Source organism: Herpailurus yagouaroundi, unplaced genomic scaffold (genome assembly GCF_014898765.1).
Source record: "Herpailurus yagouaroundi ecotype Mexico unplaced genomic scaffold, PumYag 100, whole genome shotgun sequence".
Classification (NCBI taxonomy): Eukaryota; Metazoa; Chordata; class Mammalia; order Carnivora; family Felidae; genus Herpailurus; species Herpailurus yagouaroundi.
In genome coordinates this window covers 42,635,264-42,648,950 of record NW_024412391.1, presented here as the reverse complement: position 1 = coordinate 42,648,950, position 13,687 = coordinate 42,635,264, and the positions used below count along the sequence as shown (strand labels likewise).

The following is a 13,687-nucleotide window of genomic DNA, read 5'->3' as shown; positions in this document are numbered from 1 at the left end:
TGAGAGAGACAAAGACCGTGCAAGTCGGGGGGGGCAGAGAGAGATGGAGAGAGAATCCTAAGCAGGTTCTGCACTGCAAGAGCAGAGCCCAACGCGGGGCTCGGACCCATGAAACCAAAGAGTCAGCAGCATCCTTATACCAAGACAGTCCCCTCCCATCTTCTCGCCTGGTGTCTCCAGTGCCACCATAACTTATGATTTTGCATTTCCTTGAGTCGTCAGCATATACAATGGAGCACATTTGCCTTTATCAGCTAAAATCTTTTGTAAGATGAGTGGAAGCCCGTAAAGAACAAAAGGGCATCGGGAAATGCAAAGAGAGGTGTTGAAAGGGGAAACAAGATAGAAACCAAAGGGTCCCAGTTTTGCTGTGGTTTGGCCAGGTCGAGATACCGGGTAACGCCATATAGCCTTTGTTAAAATACCAGAAACTCTGACAGATTAAAACGGAGCTGGCCCAGACTAAGTTATGAGGCCTTCTAGGCTCAAAACCATCTGACCCTGTGGAATTGTGCCACCTTACAACACCATGCATCATGGAGACTGTTTCGGTTTGGAGAAGGTATACGTACACTCACGCACCCAGCAGCATCTCGGATTTGAGACGAAGAAGACAGTGGGTTCAACTATGAGAGGTCAGCAAGAAGGACATTTTTTTTTTAAACCGAATGGAAAGGGCAATTTGCTGGCAACTATAGATTATTTATTTCTGAAAATATCCAGAACTTTCAAGAGGATTAGTACCCCAAGATTCTTTTATTCAAAGATGAGAATCATGAACAATGACCAATATCCCTTTGTTCCCCAAACTTGGAGGCTTTCCTCTTCTACCAACACAAAGCTTCTCTGAGTCAATGGGTGTAAAATTTCACCAAGTATCAGAATGAAATGGGCGCGACGGCCTCTGGCTTAGAGGGTCGTAAGTGACCAAAGAAACGCCTAAGTGTCCTCTTTCGTCTTGTCGTCTCTGTCATTATTTTTCATGTTCACTGCCCTTGGTGTCCTGGAACCTCCATACCTCCTTGGAAGCATTATTTTCCCAGACATTCAGCACCTACCAAGGTTTTTTCTTTTGTCTGTTCCTTGGAATTGGGTGTGGTGTCTGTTTTAATAGTTGCTTCGGTGCCACCGTGACCGTATTGATATGACAGAGAGTTGGTCAAACAAATTATACAAGGACTATCATTGTAATTCAGACACTTAATTCCTACTTAGCACTGGATGCAGTCCTTGATGACTCACAGGTCATGATCCTCATTCCCCTTCATCCATCATTCGAATTTTTGCGTCTGAGGAGGGACTGGCACTTTCGCGTCTCAAGTGCTCCTGGCACTTGACAAGGATAAAAATAGAAGACTTCTGAAAAACTTTAAAACATCCTTTGGAGAAAGGGAGGGGTAAAGAACCCTTGAGAAGGGGACCCTGTGCAGAATTCCGCACCATTCTGTAGTACACAGAACCGACACGACTCTTGGATGTTCAACTAAAATTCTAGAAGATAACCCAGTTACGCCAAAGGTGTGGTGGGCTTGTACCCTGCAACGCACTCTTCAGCGACTACTGATATTTCTTTCCCTTCCCCAAAGCACCCTCCCTGTGATTGTCACATCAGGAGACTGGGAATATTGCAAAGTAAACATCTGGAAGCATTGATAGTAAACATAGGAGAGAAATGCCTTGCTAAAACCAGCTACAGGTCAGGAAACTCTAATCTTATCAGGGGTTCTGGGACCATAATCCCATAGACCGTTTAAACGGTGTTATGTCGCTGTGAATATGTGTTTTATTTCCATCCATCGGAGGCATCCTGTTTTGGAAAAGCCACCATAGCCGATTTTTATAGGCCTGATGATTTTAGAGCAGATTACTATGCTTTTTACCTTAAAAAATAAGATGTGAAAGAGGACCGCAGCCCCTTTATAGCCTGAATTATAGGGAAAATATACCCATATTTATTTGTGTTTTCTTTTACCTATTAATTCATTTGTTTGTAAAATTTCTGTGACCACAGGATGACCAGCTAGAATTCAGTCTTTCGCGAAGCGTGGTCCATGGATCACTAGCATCAAACTCTCAAGAGTGTTTTGCTTTAAAATGCATATACTTGGGGTCCTCCTTGACGGTTACAATCTTTGAGGTAGCACCTGGAAATCCGCATTGTAATCTGTTCTCCAGAGATTCTGAGGTCCAGCAAATCTGAGAACCAGTGAGCTAGAAAAACGACCTAGGTCAGCAGATTATAGTGCCAGGACCAGGGTCAGCCTTGCAAAGCATCGAGATTTCGCTGCCTGCGCCTGCTTTTCTTGACCTGTAAAAGAGCCTCGCTTGAAATTGCGTACAAAGACAGCATGCTTTGTTTTCTTGGGGACTTTAAACCTGGGCTCCACGGTTAAATGGAGAGTTCGCAGTTTTCGTTAGCATCTCAAGGAGGCTTGTTGCCCAAGAAAGATATGCTCCAACACTGGCTTAAAAGCTTGCTTTCCAGTTTGGGTGAGGACTAAGCAAAAGGAATTGGGCACTCCCATTGGCCCAGATGGTGCCTGGATCTCACATTCCTTCCCATTTCTATTAATGTCAGAGGAATTCTGAAGTTTATGAAGAATGAGAAGGTTTGGCTCTTTTACTCCCAAACGTAAAGACCGTTTGGACATCATAATATTCAGTTTTCCTCTCATAGGAACGGAGAGGACAAGACCAAGCTATTTATGAATCCCACAGTACAATACTTCTAGAAAGACAGACACCTATACCAGTGTGTATGAAAGTGTCCTGTGATCCTTCTCTTAAAGTTTAAAGCTGAATTTCAGCACACGGCAAGACTGACTGCACTTCTCTACTTGAGAGTCTGGTGTCAGGACAGACCCCGCGGTCGTGCCTGAGCCTATGAGGAGCCATAGAACCTGGACGTGGGCTTGGAAACCAAAATATAACGTCAGCAGTTTTCTCTTTCATTTATTCCCTCTTATCAAAACCAACTTTGTAACTCAGGGGCTCTGTTCATAAAAACATAGATAATTTCATTTGGAAGGCCCAAGAGCTTCATGCTTGGGGTTCAAAAAAAAATTCTTCTTATCCCCTCCGGGCACAAATGTCGGAGGGCTTGCACTCCTTGCAAACCCTCCGAGTAAATCAGTGCTGGGGAGCCTCTCTGCTCAGAGGACCGGGAGGTCAGTTACTAAATACACACAGAGCCCTGCAGCAGGAGTCTCTGGGAAGAAAAACGCAACCGCAAATACAACTCCTGACTTTAAGCCTTCCCTTTTATTTTTAATATGCTCAAAACCTCTTCAAATTCATTCTTACTTTTGTAGGGTTTTTTTTTGAAAATTTATTTAAAGATGTCTAATAATGAAAATCACCAGTAGAGTGTATTTTCAGGGGTATCATCCAAACAAGTATAATTTTTTTTCAGAAAGCCCTTTTGTGCAACTGCAGAGTATTTGGGGGCAGATATTCAGAATGAAGACACTCCAATACTTTGAATTTATAATATGCAAGGGAATACCGTTGTTCACTGAGTGTGAAAGTCCCCATGGACTGCTTTTCCAGATGTGAATACTCGGCCAAAGAGGCTCGGGTTGTGGCAGGCACACGGTTTCCCCCACGTGAAATGAGGAGACCCACCAAGAAGCAAGGACCCTGGCCGCCAGCAGCGTGCGGTTGCTGCGAGACCAACAGGTATTCACTTTGCGGCGTGAGTTCAGCATGGCCCCTGATGAGATTTCACGAAGGTGCTGGAGCCCAGGTGATTGGTGAGAGGCAGGCAACACCATCCTCTCACCCGAGAGGGGTGACCACCTGCATTTCTAACTCTTTGAGGTTATGCCATAAAAATGCTTCGTTCTTCTCTGCCTCTACTCCAGGCCTCCTCCTTCGGTAAATCTCTCTGATCAGAATCCTGAAGCTGGAAAGACCTCCCCCCCCCTCCCCCCGCTTTTCCCATCCTGATCACCAGGACCCAGCACGCTGCTTCCTTCTGCCCACACGGATTAGCCAGCTCACGAGGAACATCTGGGTCGTGGAAGGTGTTCGTGCACTGAGGGGTCACAGTCACATCCCTGACTTTGGCATCAGGCAACTTTTAGCTTAATTCTCAGCTCCACTGGGGTTTGTAGACAGGTTACTAAATCCTGAGTCAGTTTCTTCCTAATATGGGGATAATGGGAGTGCCTACTTCATAGTGCATAGTGGGTATGGAGAGGATGAAAAGAACTCACGTCTGTGGGACATCTAACAATGCACGGCACAGAATGTGCTCCATGAATGTTGGCTACTGATGAATAATATGTATGCATATATTCACATGTATGTGAGTTTCTATGTATGTATCCATGCATGTATGTATAATATAGAAGTGTGTATACTCATGTGTCTACACTCATGTATTCATATGCACGTATGCATATGTCAGTAAGACATATATGATAGCTACAGAACGAGGAAAAATGTATCCATGTCCATAAATTCTAACAGAATGGATAGAGAAAGTCGTAATCTTCACGTTTCACGCAGAAAACAAATAGAGTGGGGGAAGAATAGGACAGCAAGCTAAAGGACAGGACATTGAGAAGGAAAGACTGGCGACAGGTGACACTTCCAAGGAAAAGCCCAGTCCGTTGCAGGCACCACCTGTCTTCCCCACAGCTGGCCAGATAGACCTAGAGTCCCCCCACACTTATCATTTCCCTAGTCCTCCTGATGCTCAGGAAGGACGCAGAGTAGTAAATTTTACCCCTGGGGCCCAGACGAGGAGAGGCAAGTGGGGCCCCTACAGCTCAGCATCTGAGCAAGGGTCGTAATGCTGACCCGCACGTGCACAGCCCCAAGAGGAAGCACCTCCTTAAATTCTGAACCCTGTGCACCGTACCAGCTTCACCCTACACTGGCCCGGTCACCACACCTTGTCCAAGGGACTGGGGGGAATTTGGTAGATTACCTTTCTGAACCAAGGTTATCCACAGAGCCCGTGGTAGAGGCCTCTTTCTGTCACTTCCTTTGCTGGTCCACGTCTCCCAAGCGGGACTGCTCCTCAGCCAGTCCCGGTCTGCTATTATGTGCCGTATCCCAGCCGCACTCAACACCCAACATGAATTCACTGCAGTGTGGCAACACCGGCAGGCTCTGATCCTGTCTATACCTTTACCTACAAATTTCTGACCTCCTGTCCTCCGCCACTCTTTGGTGTGTGCCTTGACTTGTAGGGACTGCTGGTTAGAGCCGACACCACCATTGCTTTGGAGATGAATGAGTCCTGGTGGAAGTCTCCCTTTCCTGAGGGCACTTCAGTGCCCTGACCTCTGGGAGAATATTCGGTCCCCTTACCTGAAGTTTCAGTTCCCCTGGATGCTTCACGTAAGAAACTGGAGAAAACAGTCATAGCGTCAGCTGCTCCGATACAAAACTTCAGGGTACCCATTCTGGCATCGTGGCCATGTGGATCCAGGAAAAGGGGAGCAAAAAGGATCTAGGCCCTTCAAGAAGGAATGGCATAGTGCAGGGATAGAGAAAGGCAACCAGAACATTTCCTAGGATTTTTCTTATGATTCTAGGTTTTCCAGTTTCCAGATCTCCAGGAAGCCACAGAAAAAGATCTAAGGATGCAAAAGGGAAAGAGGACTTTGGGGGAGGGGAGATATTCAGGGAAGACAGAACAGCCTATGCTGCCAACACACTCCTAGGCCAGTCACATTTCTTGAGGACCTACTATGTGTGAGTCAGGCACTTGCTAGGTGCTCGGGATGCTGGGATGGGTAAGGCCAGTTCCTGCCCTGAAGAAGCTAGTGTCTCGTGAGGAAGACAGGCATGGAAATAGGTACTTTCCATAACTGGCTTGTTGCTGGAATAGAATATCGTCCAGGATGCCATGGGAAACTAGAGAAACGGACAGTCCTACCCCAGCGTGATAGTCTGGCAAGGTGTTCGTGGAGAAAGTAATGCCTGAGCCGAGGAGCATATTCATTCATTCACCATTCATTTATTCAACAAATATTCATTGGGCATCAATGGCCTTTCAGACGCTGTGGTAAGTTTGAATGATACAAATGACATATACTGTTGGGGTTTTTTATTTTTTTATTTTATTTTTTTTTAACTTTTATTTATTTTTGAGACAGAGAGAGACAGAGCATGAATGGGGGAGGGTCAGAGACAGGGAGACACAGAATCCGAAACAGGCTCCAGGCTCTGAGCTGTCAGCACAGAGCCCGACGCGGGGCTTGAACTTACGGACCGCGAGATCACGACCTGAGCCGAAGTCGGCCGCCTAACCGACTGAGCCACCCAGGCGCCCCTGTTGGGTTTTTTTTAAATGACATATACGTTTTAAAGATGGAGAAGTTAGGGGAAACTGCTATGAGTAGGCAGCATCAGTGATAATATTTTAGAGCTGATCGAAGGGCTCTCATAATCTCTCCATACCCACCCCTAAGTTCCTGATGCCTCCACCATTAGAAATGCATTCCTTTGTCCGAGCCACATTTAACATTGCCACTTCAGAACTTTACAAGTAGGTCTGGCCTCAGCAAAGGGCAGCAACTTGCCTGAGAGGACTTGGTGCCAGGCCTGGGTTGCAGGGGTTGCAGTAGGTACAAGACAAAAGTAACCAAGGGTGGCCCAGTCTCTTTTTCTTCCAGGGAGTGCTAGGAGCTGGCTTAGCAGGCCCAGCCATCTAAACCAGCCGATCCAGCTAGCACAGAGTTAGGATGCATGCTTCACAGGTTCACCCAGACAGCCCCTCAGCCTCTGTCCACTGTGAAAACACGGGACACCCAAGTTGAAGGGAATGCTGAATGACACCACGTGGGTGTGCAGTGGTCTGTGACCGGAAGGTTCGCTGGAAGCAATTTGCAAAGGAGGCCTTAGAAAACCACCTGGATGGTTATTGTAAATTAAAAAAGGAAGAGATGCCACTTTTTTCTGAATAATTTTTAATACTAGGTTTATGGCTGGGTACATGTGATAGTCATTACAGCTTATTTAACTCTGAAATTATCTGGCCCCTCAAACTCCCCTGGGACCGAAGGAATCATGGGTCAAATTTTAAAAACAACGTCTGAAAGAAGATGATATGCCTTTCCTTAAGGAGAATGAATTCAAACCTATAAGAGAGAAAAAAAAAGAAAAAGTCAGCTCTCTCTAGGAAGGATCTCTATCGTTTCTTATATTTGCTGTGTGTTTTCAGGCGTTTGAGCTCAGAAATTCACCCAGGCACACAGTTTACTTTAGTCGGCCCTTGCGCCCTTCAGTCCTGCCATCCAAGCTGCGCCTTTTCTAGTGGGGTTGTTTTGGAGATGGTCCAAATGCATTCTGAACCCTGAGCTCAGATCTCAGAGGCTTCTACTTCTTTGGAGCCGAACATTTCATCAGGAGCTGGGAGTATGGGAGTGAGTTACACAGAACAGCTGCGCGGTACCCACCACCCTCTCCCCAAGGATGACAAGGAAAGGAGGGTGTTGCAAGCATTCCTGAGCAAGCCAGCTAATCTGGAGGCCGAGCCTGCTGGCCGGGAGCTACTTTCAAGAAGGCTCCCGCTGGAATTACAGCATCTCACAAGTCCTATCTGCAAAGTCCTCCTTCTTCGGGAGAGTGGCTAGGACATGGAGGGGGCTGCAGGGGCGGCGGGGGGGGGGGGGGGGGGGAGGGAGAGTCAACGAGAGGGCCAGATGGGTGAAAAAGGAAGCTCTGGAGTTGGGGGGAATTTCCTTTTGGGAACAGGATATTCTCTATCATTAGCTGCTCACAGGAAGGAAAATGGGAAAGAAGGGTTTCTTTTCAAGTGGGGAGAAACCCAGCAGCCAGTGAACATGCCTGATTTGGAATGGCAGGGCCGGGTACTTACGTTTGGACCGGCAAGTGCAAATGTAAATACTCAGACCCCTTTGAACTCTGAAACTGTTTGCAGCTCAGGCCAGCACTCCAGCGAAGTTTTATTGGAATGCCATTGTGTCCTGGCACCTTATTGCTGTAGAGGCATCGTCGTCAGGTACAGGGCTCTCAGAGTCTGGCTGGGTTATAGAAGCTCTGAACCCCTTGGTCGCACCACTCACTGATCAGAGGCACACTCACCGTCTTGGAACCTCCCAGCCAGCCCCTTCCTCCTCTTGGCAGAAGCGAAGATGCTGTGTTTCAGAAGTCTGTGCCCGGCTTTGGCCAAAGCTGTCATTCCCTTTGTTACTTACACAGAAAATGTAATCCCTTTATATCATCTTTACCTAGAGCGCAGGGTCCCTTTTACCTATTTCACTGGAAAAAAAAAAAAAAAAAAAGGACAGGGACCCTCTTTCTAGCAGCTTCACCCTGCCCCCCATGATGTTGTCTAAGAAAGATCCTAGACAGAGCATTTTCCCATTGAGGTTACAGGAAGATGGCAGTTTGGAAAACTTCTACCGCATATCCATTTTGAGGTGCCTCAAATAATAACGTAAAGAAAACATTTAAATACGAAAGCTAAGGTGAGGATGGGGCGGGGGAGGGTGTTGCAGAGAGCGGAGAAGGCAAAAGCAGACTCCTTAGCTTTATATTAACCATCATGGTCAATGGCTCCTGTGAAAGGGAGACGGTAGTTTATATAAAATCTTGTCAACCTACCTCGAAGTGGAAAGAAAGGCTCGTAGGAGTGATTGAAGAGTTTGTTTTATTTATTCCCTGCATCAGAAGAAAAATCAAGAGCTGCTTGGCGAGTCAGACGTAAATGAGTTATACAGGCCACTGACATGGTGGACCAAACTTTATAACAACCACATTTGCCGCTGTCAGGCCACAGGCTTCAGTGGCGCCAGCTGTAATTACGGCTGATCACCTTTAATTCAGAGCTGCCTGCCTTGATAAAGGTGTCACAGCAGCAACTGTGGCATCAGCATCAATTGGGGATGTCATGCTCCAGGCAGACGGCTGGAGAAAGCTCTTCCCCACCCCAGCCCCCAGGGTCAGGCAGACGGCTGGGCAAACCTTGCTTTTTAACTCTTCGCCCTGAGTGCGGCAATATTCCCTGAAGCTGTGATTTAAATTCCAAGGGACTCAGATTAACAGCCCTGTCCCCAGCAGCAGAGATCTTTAATAAACGGAGAGATTTCTCTGAACTGCGGAGTTTAGGAGTTGGGATCCTCTCCGCTTGGCAACAGGAGACCATACAAATGTTTGTAGCACCTATTCAGTTCATGGGTCACAAAACCAATGAGAGGCAATAGACTCTGGCAAAAGCTATGATTATTTTTGAAAAAAAAAAAAAAAAAAACAAAAAACAAAAAACAAAAAACACAACCCCCAAACCAAAAAAAAAAAAAAACAAACCTTGCAACCCCACGCCTTTCTTCTGCTTTTGTGGTATTTAAAAAAAATTCTAGTGAACTTCCCATTTTTTCAAAATCACATTTTTTTTTCTCCCTTTTTTTAAGGAGGCATTGAAGGGTGAGAGGAAGATTGAAGGGAGAGAAGGTAGGGTGAAAAAGTTGTGCTAACAAAGCAGCGAGTCTCTGGACTGTTCTAGGTAAAGTCCTGGGCAGAAGTGTGAAGTGAAGGATAGAATCTGCAGTTAAAAGGGCTTCACTGCTGTTAGTGAAGTGATGTTTGACTCCCCCCACCCCACCCCACCCCCACCACCACCCCAGGCTGGTTTATCCTCACTCTGTAATTAAAGGAGAGACACACATACTGTTTGTTCTCCCTGTATCCTTTTAAACTCACAGACAGCCCCACCTGCACTGGTCCCCCCCCTCCATCCCACCCCACCCCCAACAGGTAGAGGAACGGATAGCTTGTCTTTCATTTTGAGGATGGACGTGTTTTAATTCCCTCTTCCTTGGACAGCTCACCTGAGAGTGGGGTGCTAATCTCAGAAAGACAAGCTTTGTGTTTTGCGACCAGGGAGGGGGGCCTTTTCCCTTCTGCCCAGCACAGGCGGGGGGAGAAGCCACTATGATTTCCCAGTTCTTGATGGCTTCAGACGCAGGCGCGTGTTTGGCCCCAAAGTGGGGCTGCCCTTGCTGACAGGGAGGTCAGATGTGAGAAATCTCTGGAGGGCCGGTGGTTGGCATCCAGTGACAGAAAATCCCATCCAGCTCCAGGAAAAAAAAAAAAAAAAAGGAGCCTTGAGCAGTGGAAACCGTGCCACCTGAAGGAAGGCTTGGGCTGGGGACCTGTCTTGGTTGGTCAAGCCCTGTCCTTCCAACCTGCTGGTTCACCCACTGGGACTCCACCTCTGCTGGTGTCTCCACTCCTGTTTCCAAACTCGGGGCCTTTTTTTTTCTTTTTTTTTTCTTTTTTTTTTTTTTTGTAACCAGCATATTGTGTTTAAATCGGAACCAGTGGACCACAGAACCCCTGGTCCCTCTCTGAGTACGAGGCAGCTGTTGGGCCCTCCCCAGGCGGCACTGTTTCCCCCTCTGTTTACTCGTTTCTAAGGGCAATTGCACCACGAAGGCTCCCTGAGTCTGGAACTCGGCCTGGGGCTGTTTTGGTTACATTGAAGTTTTTGCTTCAGTTCTGCCAGATTTAAATGGTGACTTCACCAGCACTGAGCTAAAAAGGAGAAGGGGGAGGAGGGCGAGCCCAGGAGAAAGAGCGAGCAAGTGAGCGAGCCGGAGGGAGAGAGCCAGAGCTAGGCGCAAGAGAAGGGCCAGCGCATTACATCATCGCTTGGCCTGGAATCAAGTGGGAAGGATATGACTCACTCAGGCTAGTTAAGCTTTGGCTCAAATTCTACACACACTCATTCCAGAGCTCTCATGTTCTGCACCTCAGGAGGGATTTCAGCCTCAGTGATGTCCATGAGGTTTGTTTTTAATTTTATTTTCTTTTTTCCCGATTTTATAGAATTTTTTTTGCCCCTACCACCTTCTTTTCTCCAGTCTTCGTTCCCCCTCCTTCTCTCCTTTTTCTTCCCCTTCTCCCCTTTCTGCCCGTCTTTGTTTCTCCTCTTCTTCCTTCTCCTCTTTCCCCAGCCCCTCCGCTCCTCTTCGTGTCCCGAAGAGGCATTTCTTTTCACTTTGATAAGAGTTTTTGTTCTAGCACAGCGACCTGAATGAGTTGAACCGAGGACGGGGTTGGGCAAAAAAAAAAAAAAAAAAAAAAAGGCAGAGCAAGCCAGAGCGACAGGAGCAAAGAGGCCACAAATAAAAAGCGAAGCGAGAAAGAGCAAACTCGGGCGAAGTTTCTTTGCGGCGGTGTCGCTCCTAATCGGAGGAGACAGGGAGAGAGTTAAAATGCAGGAACCAATCGCTTCAATGGTGATGTAATGCAAGAACCGCAGGGTAGTTAAGTAATGTGAGAGCAAGGGGGTCAGGGATGCAAAGCATTTACCTGCTCTCAAGGGGTTTTCAGTTTATTATCAATTGCAGTGACTGTAACTAGCTTCAGACTGCAATCTCTAATTATTCACAGACGCCCCTTTTTTATCTTTTATTATTAAAAGTAAAACTATATTATGGTATTTAAAAAAACATGATATTATCACAGCTGTGTATTATTTTCCACCAGGATATTCTCCCTCTCTCTCTCTCTCTCTCTCTTTCTCTCTCTCTCTCTCTCTCTCTCTCTCTCTCTCTCTGTGTGTGTGTGTTTCTTAAATGGCTCAAAACGGTTGTCTTTTTAGAAGGTCGAAGTGAAGTGACGGCGTGGGGGGGGTGCTTTCTGAGTGTAACTGGTGAATTGCAAATGCCTGGAAAAGGATTCGGTGTGGTGTGCTATTGCATTTATTATTAAGGATAGACTGTAGGCTTTTACAGGAATAGATGCCGAACGGCCGAGGTAGCGGCCGCCTTTTGCCCATTATTTCAGCTCCTGTGAACAGTGCCCGCGCCTTTGCCTGAGGATTTTAACTTTCTGTTGTTTTATGTGACAACTTAAGCCAGCGCTATCGCTGGGACTTCTGCGTTCTTGAATTGATTTTAAGGTGATATGCCGGGGTTGTGGGAGAGATGATGAAAACTTCCTGATTGATTTGTCTGGACCCAGCCAGTTAATGTTGGCGAGTCAGGAATTAACACTAAATAAATGGAGAGAAGGGCAGACGATGCTGTTCTTAATGCTTCCAGGATCTTGTGTACCCAGAGAGAGAGACTTATATTTTGAAAATTACTACCACATTTCTGTGTGTGTCATAAAATATATTTAATGCTGTGTTGCACTGCTCAGGCTGAGAACTTTCTGAAACCATCCGGCATCATTATATAGTTACCAACTGAAGCCCTCTACAACTAGAGACCCGGCCCCCCTGAGAGCAGTCCTGACTCCTGGCTACTCCAAAACTTCTCTTTGCTCATTTCACTGTGATCATCATACAGTGAGATGCATAATGAGGCCTGGGGCATGTATCAGAGAGGTGTTTACGTTTATTTGTTGACTGCATGTTTTGCATATAATTGATCGTGACTTTTTAAGGATCTTCTTCCCTCTCTCCTTTTTTGGGCAGTGATGGAAGGGGCAGGGAAGGTAGAGGTAATTTTTGGAAGCAACAGCATGGAGTGGTGGAGGTCAAGAGGCCTGAGTGCAAATCCTGATGACCTTGAGCAAATCACTTAAAGCATCTGGGCTTCATTTTGAAATGAGGGAGCAGACAAGGTGGGCTGCAAGCCCCTCCCCCACGTGTGGAACCAATCTGAGATGGTCTCTGAAGTCCCTTCCAGCTGGAAAGTTCTGTGTCTGTGTCTGTGTCCGTGGTCTGTAAAAGTTTTGCTAAAAGGTATTTGGCATAGCCTTTCAGAGGAAAGTACATTTGAATTCAAGATGCATTCGTGCCTTCAATGAATGGAGGAGGGTGAGGAGAAACATGTCTTTCTCCACTTTGAAGATCATTTTTTGTTTTTGCTTTTTGGCATGATGATTCCTCTTGTGAAAGCCTAGGTTTTCAGATGCTACCTGCAAGGGGTCCTCAAAGAGAGATGATTATGTAGGTGAGTCTGTCAGAAAGAGTGGCAGAATAGCGAGGGAGAATTCACTGATCCTGCAAGTTTCCCCAAGTTTCCCAGATGCATAAAATGATGCTGAAAGTGCAGCAGACATGTATGTTTCATTCACTCATAGTGATACAGAACAGTATTTGTAATGAATTTATTCCCCCCAAAAGATTACATGACTCTTTGATATGTTTCGGTAATTTTATTTAAAAACATTTTTTTAAGTCTTATTTATTTTGAGAGAGAGAGAGAGAGAGAAGGAGCGGGCAGAGGGGCAGGGAGAGAGAGAGAGAGAGAGAGAGAGAGAGAGAGAGAGAGAGAGAGAGAGAATCCCAAGCAGGTTCTGTGCTGTCAGCCCAGAGCCCAATGGAGGTGGGGGGCTTGATCTCATGAACTGTGAGATCATGACCTGAGCTGAAATCAAATGTCAGACGCTTAACCGACTGAGCTATCCAGGCTCCCCAGGTTCAGTCATTTTAATGCAAACTCAAGTTTTTAGTTGAGATTGCAGGCTACATTTTAAAACTTCAGAGAATATGAAAGGCAAAACTTTTGTGCTTCTTAGAAAGATGATTTTCCCAAACAATATCCCCATTCTTCAGCCAAATTCCAGGGCCGTGGCCTTATTGTAAAGTATTTCTGGACCAGACTTAATTGTGCATAGGGAAAAGGGCCACAACTATGCCTATCTGGGGGGAAGAATTATCCGGAGCTGAAACGAAACCACCGGTGAAGGTTATTAGTCATTGTGCAAAGTTTGATGAGTGCCAAATGTGTGCTTGAGACTCTTCAGGAAT

At 46.3% G+C, this 13,687-nt stretch overlaps 1 protein-coding gene across 8 annotated transcripts in view; it reads left to right on the top strand.

Moving 5' to 3' along the window:
- CREB5 (cAMP responsive element binding protein 5) overlaps positions 1–13,687 on the top strand; it is a 400,548-nt gene that overhangs the window by 261,274 nt on the left and 125,587 nt on the right. Inside the window, exon 1 of one of the 8 annotated variants that reach the window (XM_040472375.1) lies at positions 10,631–10,768. The exons of the other annotated variants lie outside the window; for them this stretch is intronic. Within the exon in view, the coding sequence (XP_040328309.1) occupies positions 10,722–10,768 (47 nt within the window). The 5' untranslated portion in view covers positions 10,631–10,721. Of the gene's footprint in view, positions 1–10,630; positions 10,769–13,687 lie in introns of those variants that run through there. 8 annotated transcript variants of the gene reach the window in all.